This window comes from Anabrus simplex, chromosome 8 (assembly GCF_040414725.1).
Source record: "Anabrus simplex isolate iqAnaSimp1 chromosome 8, ASM4041472v1, whole genome shotgun sequence".
NCBI classification, from domain to species: domain Eukaryota; kingdom Metazoa; phylum Arthropoda; class Insecta; order Orthoptera; family Tettigoniidae; genus Anabrus; species Anabrus simplex.
In genome coordinates, this window is record NC_090272.1 from 154,415,964 (window position 1) to 154,436,612 (window position 20,649).

Genomic DNA, 20,649 nt, shown 5'->3' on the forward strand with positions numbered 1-20,649 from the left:
GCAATTTGGCGCTGATATAATCAGAAACAAACTACCATCCAACATTATCTCCAATCTCAGAGCAATCTGTGAAGACCAGCTACACACCCAATGAGGATCTGGAAATATTTCTGATATAGTCCTTCATGTTTATATTCGGCCCAGAGTAGATTTAATGCCAGGACTCCGTTGCACCTGTGATAATATTTTTTTTTTGAAAAACCGACCCTCAGCACACACATTATAAAGAGTGAGAATTCCTTGACAATTGTCGTACAATATTGAACCCTAGATGACAAAACATTACCAGCCAAAGTTCTAAACTAAAATATTTCACATTTTTTCAGGCCCGACGACGATATCCGGTACAGAGGTTCTTTGTTTGGGATCACGAGAAGACAACTGCCAACAGCCACACCAAACTCAAGACGCAAGCTATTAATATTAATTCCAATGGCTTGAGTGGCTCTCGACTGGATTTGATAAGGAAATATCAACAACTTAAATACTGCAGCATTTCATGAATGCAGGTAGCAACAGTTAAAGGCATCTGCTGCTACCTTCTCTCTAAAGGTGGGACTCCTGATACAGTTCTTTTAACTGCAATTCACCTTTCAAGGAATTGTTCACTTAGGAATCCTACACTACCAGCCAAGAAAAAGCGTAACACTTGGATGTTTAAAAAAAAATATGAATTTAACAAACCCTTAATTAAGTTATAAAATACAACAAATCATTAACTGGGGCCAATGACCTAGATGTTAGGCCCCTTTAAAAAACAACCATCGTCATCAATCATCATCCTCCACTGCTTTTTCCTCACCTTGATAGGGTTACAGGTGCAAACTGTGCCGCAGAAGTGGTCTTGGCCCTTCCTGACACCAACCGTATGAGGAGGGACTATTCAATATTGCTTGTTTCCTTGGTGGCTGGTGGTGTGTTATATGTAGTGAAGAGGTGTGTACAGGTGCAAACACAAACACCCAGTCCCCCAAGTCAGTGGACTTAGCCAGGGGAGGTTAAAATGCCACTCCTTCAAGCCAGAATCAAAACTGGGATGCTCTGAAATGAAGGCAACAATGCCAACTATCTTAGCCAAGGAGCCTGATATAAATTTTAATCAATATACAAATTATTAAATATTAAATTATACAGAACATAATTGTAAAATACATTTCAGAAACTTAATTTTTCTTTAATGTTACACCTTTTTTTGGTCAGCAGTGTATTTGTCATTTAAAAAAACTAATGTATTAAAATTCTCGGCTGCCTTGCAAACATCAACAAACATCTTATTCAAGGATTTATTTTTTGTCAACACATATAAAGGAGAGGAGTGAAAAAAGAAGAGAATATATTTTGGGTGCAAGTATATTTATATCAACAGGATGCAGCACAATAAAAAATTCCATACATACACAAATCACATTTATGAATCTTTTCTCATAACATGTAAAAGATGTTTTACGAAAATACTTTCCACATTAAATTCACTGAATTATGAATTATGTGATGGTACATAGCACATAATTTCACCTTATTACGGCATTTTGTTCTTACACCTATAAGATCTTGATAGGAAGCATCATCTATATTTAATATGAAATGTGCAGAGAATCTGGAATGATTTTGCCGATAAATTTACAGTCTATATGTTACACTTTGTTGAATGCAGCAATATCAACACTCTGGACCTGTAACACAAACAAGAAAAAAACATCAGTTTGATGAAGATTTCATAAAAAATGACAAGTTAAAATCATTTGGGTTACTGTTTTCAACTCAATGAAATGAAAAAATATTGATCCATTACCTATTTTTTCATCTATAAGGAAAACCCTAGCAGAATTCATGTTTATGAAAATAGTCCATCCTTCCATTTTACAAGGACCATAATAAAAGATATCTCCTACAAATTTATTACAGATTTTACACATTTTCACCATGAACTAGAAATGGAATGACTAACGCTAGCTGCAAATATTTTGAAGGCTCTCCAATATTCTTATCGCTGTGATAACGGATAGAATGATCTACAGAATAACCCAATAGTCACAAGACAATTCGACGGGTTGTATTTCCCTCCCCAACTTTGCAGTGAGTGTCGGCTACCACAGCCAAATCTACTATTGTTTTCACTTGTATTACAAAGTATCGAGGTTTAAGAAAAGACTACAGGTCTTATGGGTTTTGGCTTCTATTGGTGCTCCCCCCTTTAGGTACAAATATGGGTAGGGATGTGGCGACCCCATCGCCCAGTGGGAAACCACTGCAATCAGCTACCCGAGTATTGGCGGGAAAACCATAACATATGCGGAGTATGGAGGAAATGCCTACTCCCAGTCCTGAACAACTAGGATGAACTTGTAGCACTTCATTCATCACCAATTCATACTTCATTAATCACCTTTCCAGATCACATCTGGAATTGTAAAGCCTGACCTTGGTCAGAAATGTTTCGATCGAAAGATCAGACAATCAATGATGATGAGTCTTCTAATGAATAAATCCACCGGTGTGGACAAACAACAACAAGGATCTGCACAAAGACACCACTCGGAATCGGTGGGGTGTCAAGTAGAAGACCTAGGCGAATCGGAGCGCCTGGAAGCCCAACAGACAATCGACAGACAGCTGACAGACAGTGGACTAACCCAACAATGTAAGAAGAGACTTAAGTTCAACAAATCAGGAAAATTTTCATACTTTGCAACATTAAACATTAATTCACTAAGTAAGGTGGGCAAGTTGAAACATTTAACTGATGTGATGGACCAACATAGGATTTTAATAATGGCTTTACAAGAACTTAGGAACACAGACCAGGACCCAATTGAATCAGGAGGTTATCGTCTCTACAAAGGACCTCCAGGAGAAAGAGTAATGAAGAATGTCCCTCAATTTGGTGTAGGTTTTCTTGTTCATAGTAGCATAATAGACTCAATTGAAGAATTTTCTTCAAAATCTTCGAGGATGGCACTTCTAACAATTAAAGTAGGGAATAAAACTTATACTTTAATAAATGTCCATGCACCAACAAATGACAAAAACAATAAAGATAGAGAAGGAGTTGAAAACTTTTGGGAGGAACTTGATTACATATTAGCGAAGATCCCTGATGAGCATATAAAAATCTTACTTGGAGATTTCAATGCTAAAATAGGCAGAGAAAAGAAGTATCGCACAGTTGTAGGAAAATGGCCAGCTCATAAATTAACGAACAAAAATGGCCAAAGATTAATTGAACTTTGTGCAGATCATAGACTCGTTTTGGAAACCACCAGATTCATGAGGCGACCACATAAACTTATGACATGGAAATGCCCTAACGTAAAATTGGGAGAGTTTCAGATTGATCATGTTGCCATGGATAAAGATTATCATAAAGAAATTTATAATGTCAGAGTCCTCCGTGGGGTAGACATTGACTCGGATCATTATATCTCAAAAATAAAAATCAAGTTAACACCAAAAAGGAAACACAAACATAATCATCTCAAAGCAAGGAGAAATTATGATCCCAGTTACTTAATAAATAATAAAATATATTTAGAGAGATCCAAAACACCTTTAAATGACAAATTAGAGACAATGATCAACAAACTTAAAACCATAGCTGAAGAAATTGCCCCAATCAAAAGGAGAAAGAAACATGCGTGGTGGAACGAGGAATGTGACAAAGCAATTCAAGCAAGACACAAGGCATGGATAAATGATCAACAGAGGAAAACGGAAAAATCTCGAGAAGAACTAATTAATGCCAGAAGACAAACAGCTAAAGAAATTAGGACAATTAAAAGGAATTATCAAAAGGAAATGCTTAGCACTATAGAAGAAACATTCAATCAGCATAAAACAAGAGACTATTACAAAACATTCAAGCAATATCAATCTAAATTTACCCCTCCCACACTTATGTTAAGAAATAAAAATGGTAAAATGGCACACAATAATCAGGATAATGCTAACATTCTTGCAGAATACTTTAAAGAGTTACTTAATTGTGAGGATCCTGTGGAACATTTAGAATTTGATCCTAACCCAAAAAATAAAACTCCATTACATAAGATTATACCACCAGTTTACAATGAAGTGAAAACGGCAATTAATGCACTTAAAAACTACAAAGCAGCAGGAGAGAATCAAATAGTAGCAGAAATATGGAAGAATGCTAATGATCAGACTATTCAAAACCTACATAAATACATCATTGATATTTGGAACACGGAGAAGCTTCCTGAGGAATGGAATACAGCGATAATCCACCCGCTGCACAAGAAAGGTGATCGCTCCGATCCAAATAATTATCGGGGGATATCCTTACTTGATATTACATACAAGATTTTATCCAAGATTATATACACAAGAATCCAAGAACAACTCGACCAAGAACTTGGAGAATATCAGGGAGGATTTCGACCAGGTAGAAGCTGTCCAGATCAAATCATTAGTTTAAAATGGATAATGAAGCACCAAAGAGTTCGAAGTAAGGGTCTGGTCATCACGTTTGTAGATTTTAAAAAAGCATACGACAGTATTCATCGTGACTCATTATTAAAAAGCCTTAAAGAATTTGGCTTACATCAAAAACTTGTTAACCTCATTAATATGACTTTTAAAAATACGAAGGCAAAAGTTAAATTTAGAGGTGAATTATCAGAATCATTCACTATAAGAACTGGACTTCGACAAGGAGACGGACTTTCACCATTGTTATTTAATTGTGCATTAGAGAAGGTTATGCGTGAATGGAACAAGAAATGCCAACCAACTATCAAGATCGGTAGAAATATTAAACTCAACTGCCTTGCTTTTGCGGACGATTTAGCATTACTTGCAAATACAATAGAAGAGGCTAAATTTCAAATTGAACAACTAGAAATTATAGCTTAAAAAATGGGATTACAAATTTCATTTGAAAAAACAGAAATGATGCCAACTTTTAAAGTTGATTTACCAGTTATTCAGCTGAACAGTAATAAAGAGATTAAAATTGTTCAGAAATTCAAATATCTTGGGGAAATAATAACATGGAACACAAATGAAAAAGAAGCAATAGAACACAGAACAACTAAATTTAAACAAGCACAAAGACTTACCTGGCCAACCTATAAAAAAAAATCTCTTTCGATAAACGCTAAGCTGAAACACTATAATTCCATAGTTAAACCAGAGGCAACCTATGCTAGTGAAACTTTATTCAAATTAAATGTAAAATCTACAACAGACAAATTACAGAAAACTGAGAGAAGAATTCTTAGAACAATTATTAATAAAAAACACCAAGTTGATGGACAGTGGAGATTGTTGCCTAACAACATTGTCTATCGTGAATGTGAATCAATAATATCTACAATGCGTAAAAGAAGAATTTCCTTTTTCTGTCACATATCAAGATTAGCAGACACCAGGATATTGAAACAACTATTCGATTACTTTTTGAAGAATAAAATCAATAATAATTGGTTCAAAGAAGTTCAGGACGATTTGGAAGAATTGGGTATAACTCGGCAACAAATCAAAGACAGAAAAGAGAAGAGGATTTTGAAGAACAAAAGCATAAGTCTCAAACTAAAAGCAGTTGAACGGAAACAATATACTATATCGGACACACAAAGGGCTTCCAGGTCGGAGAGGATGAAAAAGTTCTGGGAGAAGAAGAAGAAGAAATTAACTCAAATGTATTGATTTCAGTGCTCCAATGTGGGCGTAAAATATGTAAATAATAAAGTCCTATCAAAATGTTTTATTTTACTGAAACAAGGACTGGTTGTGCCATAGGTTACTGAAGTTGAAAAATCATTTTGATAGCTTTGAGTTTATCCTTTTGAATATTACAAATATGGCTCACTAAACCGAACAGCTGGCGATGTTTGTCAGTCCATGCCACAATTCTGAGAGAAGAGACAGGAGAGAGTACAGCAGTCAACACATGGTATGACTCAAGTAGGCTACTGTGAATTACTTAAGTGATCATCTATCTGGGGTACATACTGTTTCACTATACATATATTGTGGTTTGTTATGCATGCACTGCATCGCTTTTCATTGTGTATATAGTGTATATTGTTTATGTCTATTGGGTATTAGGTTGCATACTCTATATTATCATACATACATAACTGAGGCGTGTAGTATCAAAACCGGCCAAGTCACTAAATTTACGAAAATGATTTAACGTTATCAACTTGAAGTAGAAGTATAGCACTATCAGGTAAAACAAGAATATGCTTTAAAATCATCTATGTTCTCATGTTACAGAGCACTGAATTCTTGGTCATGCAACAGAATGGGCCAAGTCATGTTGCAGCATTATTGTCTGGAACCTTGTGTTGTTACATTATGCAACAGTGTGATAATATCAGTAGGCGAAATCGTTTCTTATAATGTATATTCTTTGAAGTCATAATATTTCGTATTTTGTTCGTCTACAACACTGATTTACGTATTCGCAGGCTTCTTGCGCCATTTGTGCAAAAGCAATCCTATTTCCTGTGTGCTCGTATTTTGTCATTATTATGTAGTATAACGTGTATATTTTTCCGAGTGGTGAATTGAAAAATTATTTTCATACCCTGTCCTACATAATGAAAACATCAATAGATGAAACCCCAGATCAAGTGCAAGAAAGAGAACAAGAGATACATCATAGTGGAAATCACAACAATGAAAGAGAGGGTGATAAGAATAATATTTCATTTTATTTTACTACAGATTATCAAAGTTTCTCGCACAAAATTCTGTTACTGTAAAAGGTGAGGTATTTTACAATAATGATATAGGGAACTACCGAAGTCTGTGCAAAATAAGAAAATCGCTGGCTCAAATGACACCTCACACAGTGATCCAAGGCATTACTCTTCCTGTCTCTAAAACAGAAGACAAAAAATCTCCTGCAGAATCACTTTGGCTCAACATGGCAACAGTTTTATAAAACTATAATATTAGCAAGTGAAACAGCTTCCACTGGTCATGAGAGTTCCAACACAGTCTATGAAGTCTGCATCAATAGTCGACGTGAAATGCTTGACATTGTATTATAAATAAGAGCTAATTGAAGACTTAAAAAACAATATTTCTTAGTATGTGTGAACAGTACCTATCTTAATAATGGTTCTATTAATGTAAGTGGCTATTATTTCTTATCATTTTCTTTTACTATGTTCAAGATCAAAGTGAACTACAAACTTCTAGTGAGTGAAATCCTATTTTGTATTCTCCTCAGCTTTTTGATGTTATTCATTTATTATCCCATGTATACTGAAATGCTTTTTTTTTCAATTGCAATAAAGAAAAGTAATTACAATGTCAATATGTTTTCATTAAATTACCTTTTTTCACAAGAATTTGGAATTTAAACTGAATACAGTTTTAGAAAAAGCCTAAAATTATACAAAATTGCAACAAAAACAGCCATGTCAAAATTTATATAAACAAAAAAGATGGGTTCATTATGAGTTAGATTTCTCAAAATAGCAGAACTTAAATATTAAACCATTAAGGATATAACTATGAAAAAATTTATTTTGTGACTATCATTGCTTTGTCTCTACAGGTTTTTCATCCATATTGAAAAATATGCCTTAAGTGACTTGGCCGGTTTTGATACTAGACGCCTCAATTATAGACCTTTATGACTTTCACATTCAGTCTGCAAGCCACTGTTAATTTACTAACCGTTGCCACAATCCACTATTTGCAACTAGTGCTGTGGCCTCATTTAGTTCTATACCTCTTATCTTTAAATTGTTAGAAACTGAGTCTAACCACTGTTGTCTTGGTCTCACTCTTCTCCTCTTACCCTCCATAAGAGTCCATTATCCTCCTCCATTCGCCTCACATGACCCCACCACCAAAGCCGGTTTATGTGCACAGCTTCATCCATTCAGTTTAATCCTAACTGAGCCTTTATCTTCCCTTTCCGAGTACCCTCCTACCAATGTTCCCACCTGTTTGTACCAGCAATCATTCTCGCTACTTTCATGTCTGTTACTTCTAACATACACTATGTGATCAAAAGCATCCGGACACCCCCAAAAACAACGTTTTTCATTTTAGGTGCATTGTGCTGCCACCTACTGCCAGGTACTCCATAGCAGCGACCTCAGTAGGCATTAGACATTGTGAGAGAGCAGAATGGGGCGCTCCGCGGAACTCACGGACTTCGAACGTGGTCAGGTGATTGGGTGTCACTTGTGTCAAGCCTGTACGCAAGATTTCCACACTCCTAAACATCCCTAAGTCCACTGTTTTTGATGTGATAGTGAAGTGAAAACATGAAGGGATACGTACAGCACGAAAGCATACAGGCCGATCTCGCCCGTTGACTGACAGAAATCGCCGACAGTTGAAGAGGGTTGTCAAGTGTAATAGGCAGGCATCTATCCAGATCATCACACAGGAATTCCAAACTGCATCAGGATCCACTCCAAGTACTATGACAGCTCGGCGGGAGGTGAGAAAACTTGGATTTCATGATTGAGCGGCTGCCCATAAACCACACATCATGCAGGTCAATGCCAAACGACGCCTCACTTGGTGTAAGGAGCTTAAACATTGGACGATTGAACAGTGGAAAAACGTTGTGTGGAGTGACGAATCACAGTACACAATGTGGCGATCCGATGGCAGGGTGTGGGTACGCCGAATGTCCGGTGAACGTCATCTGCCAGAGTGTGTAGTGCCAAAAGTAAAATTTGGATGCGGTGGTGTTATGGTGTGGTCGTGCTTTTCATGGAGGGGGCTTGCACCCCTTGTTTTGTGTGGCACTATCACAGCACAGGCCTACATTGATATTTTAAGCACCTTCTTGCTTTCCACTGTTGAAGAGCACTTCGGGGATGGCGACTGAATCTTTCAATGGAAGATAGGAAATTTAAAAGGGTCCACCTTTTCAATACAATAAATGTTATAGTTTATTTACAACATATATTTACACTTGGAACTAGTTTCGACGCTGTTTGGCGTCATCTTCAGCCAAAATGTGGGAAATAGGCTAGCATGTAGACATTTATATTACACAAGGCGTTACATTAAACAATACACATCTTACGAGGAGATAAAAACAGGGAAGAATATAGAAACAAATGAATCGTTGAGAAAGCAAAAGTTATACATATTAAAAATAACCCTAACCACACATCTTGCAGTGCGAAAATATTCGCCTTGAATGATTCCTGAATACAAAACGCATGCGCACACATTTCTGAAGAGCCAGCAGGCAGGAAAAAGTAAGGTGAAACCTTAAGAGTTCTTCTGAGAAGAGTTCATCATTTTTTCTATGTTCCGACTAACTAATGAAGTCTCCCTTGAGTTCCTGATAAACATACACAACAGGAAATTCTCCTTCACTCTCAACAATAGCTATAAAGACCAACGGTAAAATGCATTTTAAATATTGTGCAGAGACGTGAAAGCATGATCATGAACATGATCTAACTTCTTCATTTAACCCAATTTTTTACACAAGGTGTTACATTAAACAATACACATCTTACGAGGAGATAAAAACAGGGACGAATATAGAAACAAATGAGTCGTTGAGAAAGCAAAAGTTGTACATATTAAACATAACCTTAACCACACATCTTGCAGTGCGAAAATATTTGCCTCGAATGATTTCTGAATACAGAACACACGTGCACACACTTCTGAAGAGCCAGCAGGCAGGATGTGTGGTTAGGGTTATTTTTAATATGTATAACTTTTGCTTTCTCAACGATTCATTTGTTTCTATATTCTTCCCTGTTTTTATCTCCTCGTAAGTTGTGTATTGTTTAATGTAACGCCTTGTGTAATATAAATGTCTACATGCTAGCCTATTTCCCACATTTTGGCTGAAGATGACGCCAAACAGCGTCGAAACTAGTTCCAAGTGTAAATATATGTTGTAAATAAACTATAACATTTATTGTATTGAAAAGGTGGACCCTTTTAAATTTCCTATCTTCCATTCTCAGTTCAATACGGACAAAAATGAAATTCCTAGATTTAAATGAATCTTTCAACACGATCGAGCACCTGTTCATAACGCACGGCCTGTGGCGGAGTGGTTTCACGACAATAACATCCCTATCATGGACTGGCCTGTACAGAGTCCCGACCTGAATCCTATAGAACACCTTTGGGATGTTTTGGAACGCCGACTTCGTGCCAGGCCTCACCGACCGACATCGCTACCTCTCCTCAGTGCAGCGCTCCGTGAAGAATGGGCTGCCATTCCCCAAGCAACCTTCCAGCACCTGATTGAACATATGCCTGCGAGAGTGGAAGCTGTCATCAAGGCTAAGGGTGGGCCAACACCATATTGAATTCCAGCATTACCGATGGAGGGTGCCACAAACTTGTACGTCATGTTCAGCCAGGTGTCCGGATACTTTTGATCACATAGTGTATGAAAAAGATATCCTGAGTCCACCCAGCTTTCGCTCCTGTAAACCAAAGTTGGTCAGAAAACAGACTGATGTAAAGATAGTTTTGTCCGGGAGCTGACTTCCTTCTTACAGAATACTGTGGATTGCAACTGTGAGCTCACTGCATTACCTTTACTGCACCTTGATTCAATCTCCTTTACTATATTACCATTCTGGGAGAACACACATCCTAAATACTTGAAATTATCGACCTGTTCCAGCTTTGTATCACCAATCTTACATTCAATTCTCTTGGATTTCTAACCTACTGACATCAATTTAGTCTTTGAAAGGCTAATTTTCATACCATACTCATTGCACCTATTTTCAAGTTCCAAGACATTAGACTGCAGGCTTTCGGCACAATCTGCCATTAAGATCAAATCGTCAGCATAGGCCAGACTGCTTACTACAATTTCACCTAACTGAATTCTTCCCTGCCATTTTATACCTTTCAACAGATGATCCATATAAACTACGAACAACAACGGTGAAAGATTACAGCCTTACAAGTACCTGAACCAAGAACTCATTCTACCATAAATTCTCACTGCAGCCCAATTGTCAACATAAATGCTCGATTTGATTTTAATAATCTACCCTTAAACCCATAGTCCCCCAGTATAGTGAACATCTTTTCCCTCGGTACCCTGTCATAGGGTTTCTTTAGATCTACGAAACATAACTGTCTAATCCTCTCACAGCATTTTTTTCAATTACCTGGCGCATACTGAAAATCTGATCCCGAGAGCCCCTCTCTGTGGTCTGAAACCACACTGGTTTTAATCCAATTTCCTCTCAACCACTGATTGCACCCTCCCTTCCAAGATGCCAGTGAATACTTTGCCTGGTATACTAATCAATGAAATATACCTCTATAGTTGTTGCAATCCTTCCTGTTCCTCTGCTTATAGATAGGTGCAATTATTGCTTTTGTCCAATCTGAAGGTACCTTACCAACACTCCATGCTAATCTTATTACTCTACGAAGCCATTTCATCCCTGCCTTCCCACTATACTTCACCATTTCAGGCCCAATTTCATCTATTACTGTTGCTTTTTGACAATGGAGTTTACTTACCACCTTTTCCACTTCCTCAAACGTAATTTCACTAACATTTTCCTCCTCCCCATGAGCTCGGTTATTCGCGACACCACCAAGACTATTTCCTTTTACGTTGAGAAGATTTTCAAAATATTCACTTCAGATGTCCAGTGATTCTCTGGGATCTACAAAGTTCAAAAAAATTAAGGGAACATGTTTTCTAACGTCTAGTATGTGAACGTTAATTTGGTAGATGGGGTTCCAATGGTCGTACAGCATACCTTCAAACCTTAGCTACTCAGGGTATGTCAAATCGAAGTTATACTTCATATGTAGGCATAGCCATGCATTAAAATGTTAGGTGACCCTTCAAAACAAAGTAAATAGCTGTGCATCCATGTGTCGTCGTGAGGTACACAGACTACTGTGGTCATTTGAGCACGTACATAAACCAGTACATCTCATGAGACATCTTAACGAGGTTCAAGTCGCAAGGGCCGTCACTTTCATCCAGGAAGGATGCACTTTTCGTCGTGTTGCTGTGGATCACAATGGCTCATCGTCAGTTATTTAACGCTTGTGGAATCGCTAAAGTGAGACAGGCCAGTTCACAAGGAGGGTTGGACAAGGTCGTGGACGCATGACTACCCCACGGCATGACCGATATCTCACCTGTGCATTGGGGCGTCGTTCAGCATCTGCCAGAGAACTGTCACTGGAGTCACGGTGTCTGCCCAGAGAGTAAGAAACAGGTTAAGAGAAGTGTCCTTACGATCCAGACATCCTCTTCGAGTGCACTGTTTAATGCAGCAACATCGCGCAGCTCACCTTCTGTTTGCCCGTACCCACGTCAACTGGCAACTTCGCCAATGGAGAACTGTGTTGTTCATAGACGAGTCGAGATTTCCCCTGACACAGCGTGATGGCCATCAACGTGTACGAAGACGCCGTGATGAGCAGTACATGCTAAATGTTGTCCGGGAAGGCGACCGATTCGGACAAGTTTCTGTGATGGTGTGGGGGTGGCATTAGTATTGATGGACGTACGGATTTTGTTGTCTGTGGTAATCTTACCGCTGCAGGGTACATCGAGCAGATACTGCTACAACATGTGTTGGTTGCTGCATACAGTGTTGACTCTGAATTCGTACTCGTGCAAGCATGTGTGGGATAGGCTTGACAGAAGTGATTGTTGGCGTCCTGTTCCACCACAGACTCTCCAAGACATCGAACAGGCTCTCATTGAAGAATGGGACCTGATACCGCCACGTGACTCCGTTGACTTATACGGAGCATGCCACGTAGGTGTCAAGCTGTGATAAATGCTCGTTGAGGACATACACCATATTGAAGCTCCCCAACTGTGATAAAAATCAACCCCGGAGAACTGTCATAACTTTGTTTTCACCCCTATTTTGACATTTCAGTTTGTGTTCTGAAAATGAATGCGAATCCATCAATGTTCTTTTGTATACTTCAACGGCAAAGAATAAAGGTTTAGTTAGTAATATACCTGGGTTTGAGGTATTGTTTGGTCGAGCGTGGCATACGTTCAAAAACATGTTCCCCTAATTTTTTTGAACTGTGTATTACGAGTTCACCTGAATTACCCAAAACACTGTTAATTTTCTTTTTCCCTCCCTTCCTAAGGTTCTTTATTACCCAGCCTTTCCAGGTTATTACCAAAATCTTCCCACAACTTCTTTTTGGATTTAACAACTTTGTTTCGTTCTGTTCCCTTAATCTACGAATGATTCCCGGTCTGCAACAGCCCTTGTTTTGAGCCATTTCTGATAAGCCTCCCTTTTACGTTTACAAGCTGCTCTCACTTCATCATTCCACCAAGATGTTCGCTTTTTCCCATCTTTACACACAGCATTTCCTAGGCATTCCTTTGCAGTTTCTACTACAGCATCCCTGTATGCCACCTATTCTCTTTCTATATCCTGAACTTGCTTACTGTACACTGTTCGGACATCTCACTACTCATATCCATGTACTTCTGTCTAATTTCCTCATCCTGGAGATTTTCTACCCTTATTTATTTGCAGACAGATTTCACTTTTATCCTAGGCCTAGAGATAGTTCACTACAGATCAAATAGTGGTCTGTATCATAAAAAAATCCCGGGAAAATCTGTACATTTGTAACAGATTTCCTAAATTTGAAGTCGGTTAAGACATAGTCTATTATGGATCTGTACCCCTAGCCTCCCATGTGTAGCGGTGAATAGCCTTATGCTTGAAGAATAATGGAGAACTGCTAAACCCATACTAGCACAGAAGTCCAGCAAACACTTCCCATTCCTATTAGCTTCCGTATCTTCCCCACATTTACCCATCACCCTTTCACATACTTCAGTTCTACTTTCAACTCTCGCATTGAAATTGCCCATTAGAACTATCCTATCCTTGCTGTTGACCCTGACTACGATGTCACTCAATGCTTCATAAAACCTCTCATCTGCACCGTCACATGGTGAATACACTGAGACAATTCTCATCCTAATTCCTCCAACTGCCAAATCTACCCACACCGTTCACTCATTTATGTATCTAAGAGAAACTATGTTGCATGCAATAGTATTCCTGATGAACAGCCCTACCCCACACTCTGCCCTTCCCTTTTTAACACTCATCAAGTACACTTCATAATCTCCTATCTCTTCCTCGCTATCTACCCTAACCCAAATATCATTTACTCCTAGCACATCCAAATGCATCCTCTTTGCTGACTCACCCAGTTCTACTTTCTTCTATAAGCCCCATTAACATCGACAGCTTCCCATCGAATTCCATTTTGTTCACCACGCTGTTTCCAAGGAGTCCCCCGTCTGGCAAATGGGAGTGGGACTCCGTTATTCCCACAGGTCCGAGGTTTGCTTGAAATGTTCTGAGCTCGGTAAATTTGTGAAGCAGGATGCATAGTCCAAGTGAGGATCTCTCCTCTAACGGGTTAGGGACCACTGGTGAATTGTATAGTCCTAGCCGCCTGAGCACAAGGAGGGCCATGACTCAGAATATGTCCAAGATGCCCACTTCCATTCCATAGCAATTTGTATCCTGACTCTCAGGACCACTTACTAGGCCACTCAGCTGTTGCCTATGGTTTACGAACTAATAGCTATACATGTGAAAAGGAGAAGGGGTAATGTTGTCAGGAGAAGGGAACTGCAGATGGTGCTTAATATATTTTCATACATGAAAACAAAGCATCCAGGACAAAGTGTAAGCTGGGTAGCAGACGAAGCCGCAAAGGGTTTAGGAATTTAGAGGTCTCCGGTCTTTAAAATAAGAAATGAATCCAGCATTACAGCAAGAAGCGGGAAAGAAAAAAGTTAATTTGCAGTAATTCCAAATTCTTTAAAAATGATGATGTTACCAGAAGTGGAATATGGTGATTTATTCATGAATTCTATTTTAGAATCAAGGTGAGTGGTTCAGACAGTTGAGGTGCTGGCCTTCTCATCCCACCTTGAGAGCTTCAATCCTGGCTCAGACCAGTGGTGTTTGAAAGTGCTCAATACGTCAGCCTATCTGTTGATTTACTGGCACGTAAAAGAACTCTTGCAGGGAAAAATTCCAGCACCGCGGAGTCTCAAGAAAATGCAGAAAAAGTTCTTGGTGGGATGTAAAGCCAATAACATTATTTAATAATAATAATTATTATTATTATTCTATTTTGGAAATGAACTACCAACTCTGAACACAGTCCTGACTTCTATAAACAGTAACCCTGAACTGCTCGATTTTAACCCAATCGCATTATTTGACGACCCTAGCTCGCAAAAGTTATTCATGGCATATGGATCCAATGACGAGCTCAGCTTGGGGCGATGCACTGCTGTATATCAATACATGGAGTTCAGTCACTAACTCACAGATGCCACTTGTATGCATTCTGAACTGAAGTTTAGACATGTGGCTTCGGTTATTTCCCTGCTCCGCACTCAGGTTATCACACACTTCTGGAACAAGAGATAAAAGAATCTTTGTTCAGCTTATTTCGCTCACGTCAGTTGCAATCATGGCGTCAAGCATATCTGTTGGTGTTGATGAAAATGTAATACGAAAGCTAATAGATAAGAGTTTTAGAGAGTAATTAGGAAGACGGTGATGTTTGTGACGACGAAATAGTTCGAGTTCGAGTGATGCGTGTAATAGTGCTGATGACACGGAAAGTGATACAAATGACGATGGTGGACCTAGTCTTTCGAAATGAGTTCGTACCTTGGAGCAGACTAACTTGAAAGACTGGAACTGGATAAAAAGTGACAATATCCCTGTTGTACATGTTTAGTGACTACAGCGGGGTAGTGATAACTTATTAAAAAAGTGACTGTGCAGACGACTGCCCTAGTGCGGGATTTAAATGTGTTTTCTCAGTGAACTGCTATGATATTTAAATAGGATGCAAATGGGTTAAATCTACATTGCATTAACATTAACAATGTCGGAACATTGTTTATACAGACTAAATTTGAGCTAATACTGTCACTAAAGGGTGGAAAGAAAACAATGCCAAGACAAGCTTTTCTTTCAGGGCTTTCAATTTGCTACTGCTCATGCAGGTAATAAAAAATGGGTTCATTACTAATGCTGAATATATACTTCTTTCTCATGTAAGAAAAGCACTGCTTACGTACTACACGATGAGAATGACAGGGTGTATTGCAACACATACTTTTAGAAAAGCTTCTTTCAAACTTGCCCTCAAATTCTGGCATTGTTATTGACAATCACAGCAGAAAGGAGCAGCCTATAATGACAAAAAGCTGGAAGAAATGTGCTATGCAGGAATGGGAGGATCAAATTCAATAATAATAAGAAATGTTAAAAAAAGACTTAATGGATATTATCGCTTTGTAAAAGGAAAATTATGATAAAATAGATCAATTTGCTTTAGAAAGAGGAGAGTCAGTACATTGACTGATACCTACCACTGTGAACTGAACCACACTGAACTTGTATGCTCAGATGCGAGCTAGCACGATATAGACTTCAAAGTGAAAGTAATGCATACGTTAATTGAGGATGGTTTAGCGTGTCACACCTGATAGGAAGAACTATGTGAATCACAAAAAAACTGAAGACAACATGTGGTAGGCTGATTAAATTCAGGACATCAAACCCATAATTTTTTTTTTACAAATTGCTTTAAGTCGCACTGACACAGATAGGTCTTATGGCGGCGATGGGACATGAAAGGGCTAGGAGTCTGAAGGAATCGGCTGTGGCCTTAATTAGGGTACAGCTCCAACATTTGCCTGGTGTGAAAATGGGAAACCACGGAAAACCATCTTCAGGGCTGCCGACAGTGGGGTTCGAACCCACTACCTCCCGAATAGTGGATACTGGCCGCACTTAAGCGATTGCAGCTATTGAGCTCAGTTCATCATCGCCTACCTTGGTGGCTCTTCAGATGAAGATTCTTCAAGCAGTGTGGAAAGTGGAAGGGATCCCTACCTCGAAATCTTGAGACGTTGCTGAAAATGTAAGTACATGAATTTATTTGTAAACATTATTTAACACAGTGCAGACGAGACCAGAGTCTACATGGGTTTGGCTGGCCGAATGTTGTTGACGGGTCCCTAGTTAACTCATGTAACCCGTATAGGGATTCATTGATATCAGATGGAACTTCTGAAACTAGCTAGCGGTCTTGGTTTATAGAATCTCATTGGTGGAGAATTTGTTTATTCCACGCTACCTTTACATTTTGTTCTTTTTTATGCTTCAATTTCTCAGTTTTCTGACCTAATGTTTGCGCCGTACAAAGAGCCATGTAGTGGATAAGATGGTGCTTCCCACACTAACCGCATGTTTAGATCAGGACAAAATATTTAACAAACTGTATGCGGATAATTATTTGGAATGCCCAAGTAATGTTGAAGAACGTGAGTTCGATGTTGAAAGCTCTTCTGATGAAAGTGTGGGTAGTGATGGTGGAGTTATGTACACCCTTCAAAACAACGTGAAATTTATATAAGTTGCTGTATGCTCCTTCATCAAGGTCAAAGATACACAAATTATCACACAAGAAAACATTACTAGGATTCCTTCAGGAGGTTTCCAGTAAATGTTATCAAAATCACTACAAGATTAGTGAAGCCAGGGTCATTTGATTATATGCGTGTGCATTCGCATTAATTTGCTCAGGAAATGGGTAGGCACAGGGGGCATCTGGTCAGCAATGTGTTAAATTATACCGTATTTGTCTGTGTGTATTTTCATGCTCTCATACAAATAGGACATTCGGCATTCTGTATTGTATGTTACGTACGAATATTTTTCAAGTATTGCGATGAAGTCTTTGTGTCTGTTGTCAGTTATAAGTAAAGTTATCATGTGAACTGTACACTGCATTCCGGAGGAAGAGAGCAAGTGAAGGCAGGTCCCGATGTCTTGCTGTCACCGATCTGTTAATGGAGCTTCCTGTGTTGTAACCACACATTATTTTCCTCAATAGTTAAATGTTTCTGGAAGCTAATGAACTGAGAATGCTGGCCCCTTAAAGCAACAATGATCATGATACTTTCTCAGATATAAGAAACCAGGCAATGTAAGTACGGGTTTCACTTCGGGGTTTGGACACCCATGTCTATTATTTATTATATGTTACTGTCTGGCCAGATTTGTCCTGCTACACAATGGAGTGGACTACACAGCCAGCAACTCCATGCCGAGTGATAGGTGGTGGAAAATAACCTGACCCCCTACAAAACGGCTTTGGGTGGATGAGAACTTGTAGGAGGGCAATGGGCCCTCAGTACAGGAAATGCTACTGAAATACCAGTAGTCAATTAGTTTATTCGGCAGAGAAGATGGACTTCGGTACAGTGAGTGAAAACCTTGAATAAATCCACACCAGTGGCACTTTCTTCAGCTGTCACTTTTCACTCCAAATCCAACGCTGACAGGATAAGAACAGTGGAGGCAGATTCTCAGGTGAAACTGGAAGCTTTCAGTTTGGACCTGCACGTTGGCAGCAGGTGTGTGAAAGTTGTGTTTCTAAGAATTGTGACTACATGGGAATTTGGTCCTGCACCTATGTTTGGGCAGGCCTATTTAAGATCACCACTGCCCACCCCAAATAGGGAAGGCCCTAGAAAAGGTGGGCTAAATATCGCAAGTCACACTTTTGTCCAGCTGGGCAACTACACCCAGCGGATCACCCCATGTGCAATTGAGATAATAAAGGATAAATTTATAATTGCAACATGGAATGTTCTAACCCAGCTTGACACGAAAGAACGACAGACCTGAAAGGAGAACAGCTCTTGTTACCCATGAGCTTGAATATTTAAGTGGCTGCCTTGACTGAAAGAAGATTATCCAGTGAAGGCAAAGTTACTGAGTCCAGTTCTGAATATACAATCATTTGGAAGGGTAAAGAGGGAGAACGTCATATTCATGGTGGTAGATTTGCCATGAAAACAAATATACTTGCTAATCACTAACTTGTCCCAACTGCAATTAGTGGAAGACATGGCTAAATTTCATGACTCATCTTTGCTTATGCTCCTACATTAGGTGCTGATGAGATGCTAAGAAGCATTTCTGTAACTTGCTTTCCACAACTATCTCTAAGGTATTAAAGATAACCTCTTCCTCCTAGGCGACTTCGATGCTAGAATTGAGAAGGATAATCTGCTATGGGAAAATGTGATGGGCAAACAGGGACACAATTGTTAAAATGCCAACAGATTGTTGCTTGTTGGTCTATGTACTGAAAATGAACTTTTCGTAACTAATATGCAATTTCGCCTACGTAATCACTTCAAGACCACATGGAGGCACCTTCGCTCTAAGCACAGGCATATCCTTTATTACATCATCACTCAACGTTATAAGAAGGATGTCCTTATAACCAGGACAGCTAGAAATTTTAATGATTGCCGGACAGATCAAGGCAGCTTCGAACATCTAAACTTCGAGATGGATCTACTGCCATGAATTTCTACAACATGATTTCTGACATGCTGGCAAATGTTATAATCAATACAAAAAACGCAGAAAAGGAATGGGAAACATTGTGGAAAGTAATCACAGAATCAACTGAGAAAGCCATTGGTGTTGAGAAAAAGGTAAGATGAGACTGGTTTGATGAAAACAAGAAAGAAATTTTGTATGTCATCAATGCTAAGCGAGAAGCCCATCCATCCCTTTTTCAAGATTCATCTTCAGATGCTAAGAAAGCGCATTTTCTCCAACTCAAACATAAACGTCAGGAGCAAATTAGAGAGATAAAGGACAACTGGTAGCAGCAGAAAGTTCAGGAACTGCAAAGAATGTCTGATGCCCATGAGCTGCGAAACTTCTATGCAGGAATGAAAAAGTAATATAGCTTAACTTGCTCCTCCTCCAGGACACATGATGATGATGATGATGATGCTTGTTGTTTTAAGGGGCCTAACATCGAAGGCCATCGGCCCCTAATGGAACGAAATGAATGACATGAGACATGAAGTAAAAATTTAAAAAAGTATCCACTGACTAGAGTTAAAAAAGAAGGGTGATGAAGAAAAATGAGGGTGAGATTAAAACATTCAGTGGATCTAATACGCAATGCCTTATGTTCTATTAAAATAAGAGAAAATACAGGAAAATGAAGGAATAAGGCATTGCCCAGTAGTGCAGATATTAACACATAATTTACGTTAGACGTTAAAATAACACATTAAAATGCGCAACACAAACTAAAATGAAGTCAATGAGATAAAAGCGCAACTGACATAAACAACACTAGGACAAAGGACATCATCACACACGATAAAACAGACCGCTATCCCTCATAAAGCGGATGACGAGGTCTGCTGACTGCTCGTCATCTCGCAAGATAAGGGAGATTGAACTCAGAAGGTTAAGACTACGGCGCAGATCGACCAGGTCCACACACTCCGTAAGGATGTGTACCACGGTAAGATGGTCGCCGCAGGTACACACCGGAGGGGGTTCTTCTTTGAGTAGATGGGAGTGCGTCAAGATACCGTGGCCGATCCTAAGGCGACATAATACCATGGCTTCCCTCCGCAAAGCCCGAAGGGAAGTCCTCCATACCTTCGTTGTTCCTTTTATCGCTCTCAGCTTATTGGGAAGTGGGATGGCCTGCCACTTCATCTCCCAATGAGACATAACCAGATGTCTCAGCTGAGAGCGAACATCACTTGCTGGAACCTTGAAAGGCAACGGGGGCAGTGTAACTGCCTCCCTG

The 20,649-nt window shown here is 39.2% G+C and overlaps 1 protein-coding gene across 2 annotated transcripts in view; it reads right to left on the minus strand.

Moving 5' to 3' along the window:
• Positions 1–1,336: 1,336 nt before the first annotated feature.
• Positions 1,337–20,649, minus strand: part of LOC136878909 (probable elongation factor 1-delta) — a 184,427-nt gene continuing 165,114 nt past the window's right edge. For both annotated transcript variants that reach the window (XM_067152509.2, XM_067152508.2), the window contains one exon: positions 1,337–1,673. In XM_067152509.2, the coding sequence (XP_067008610.2) occupies positions 1,635–1,673 (39 nt within the window). In that variant the 3' untranslated portion in view covers positions 1,337–1,634. The remainder of the gene's footprint in view (positions 1,674–20,649) is intronic.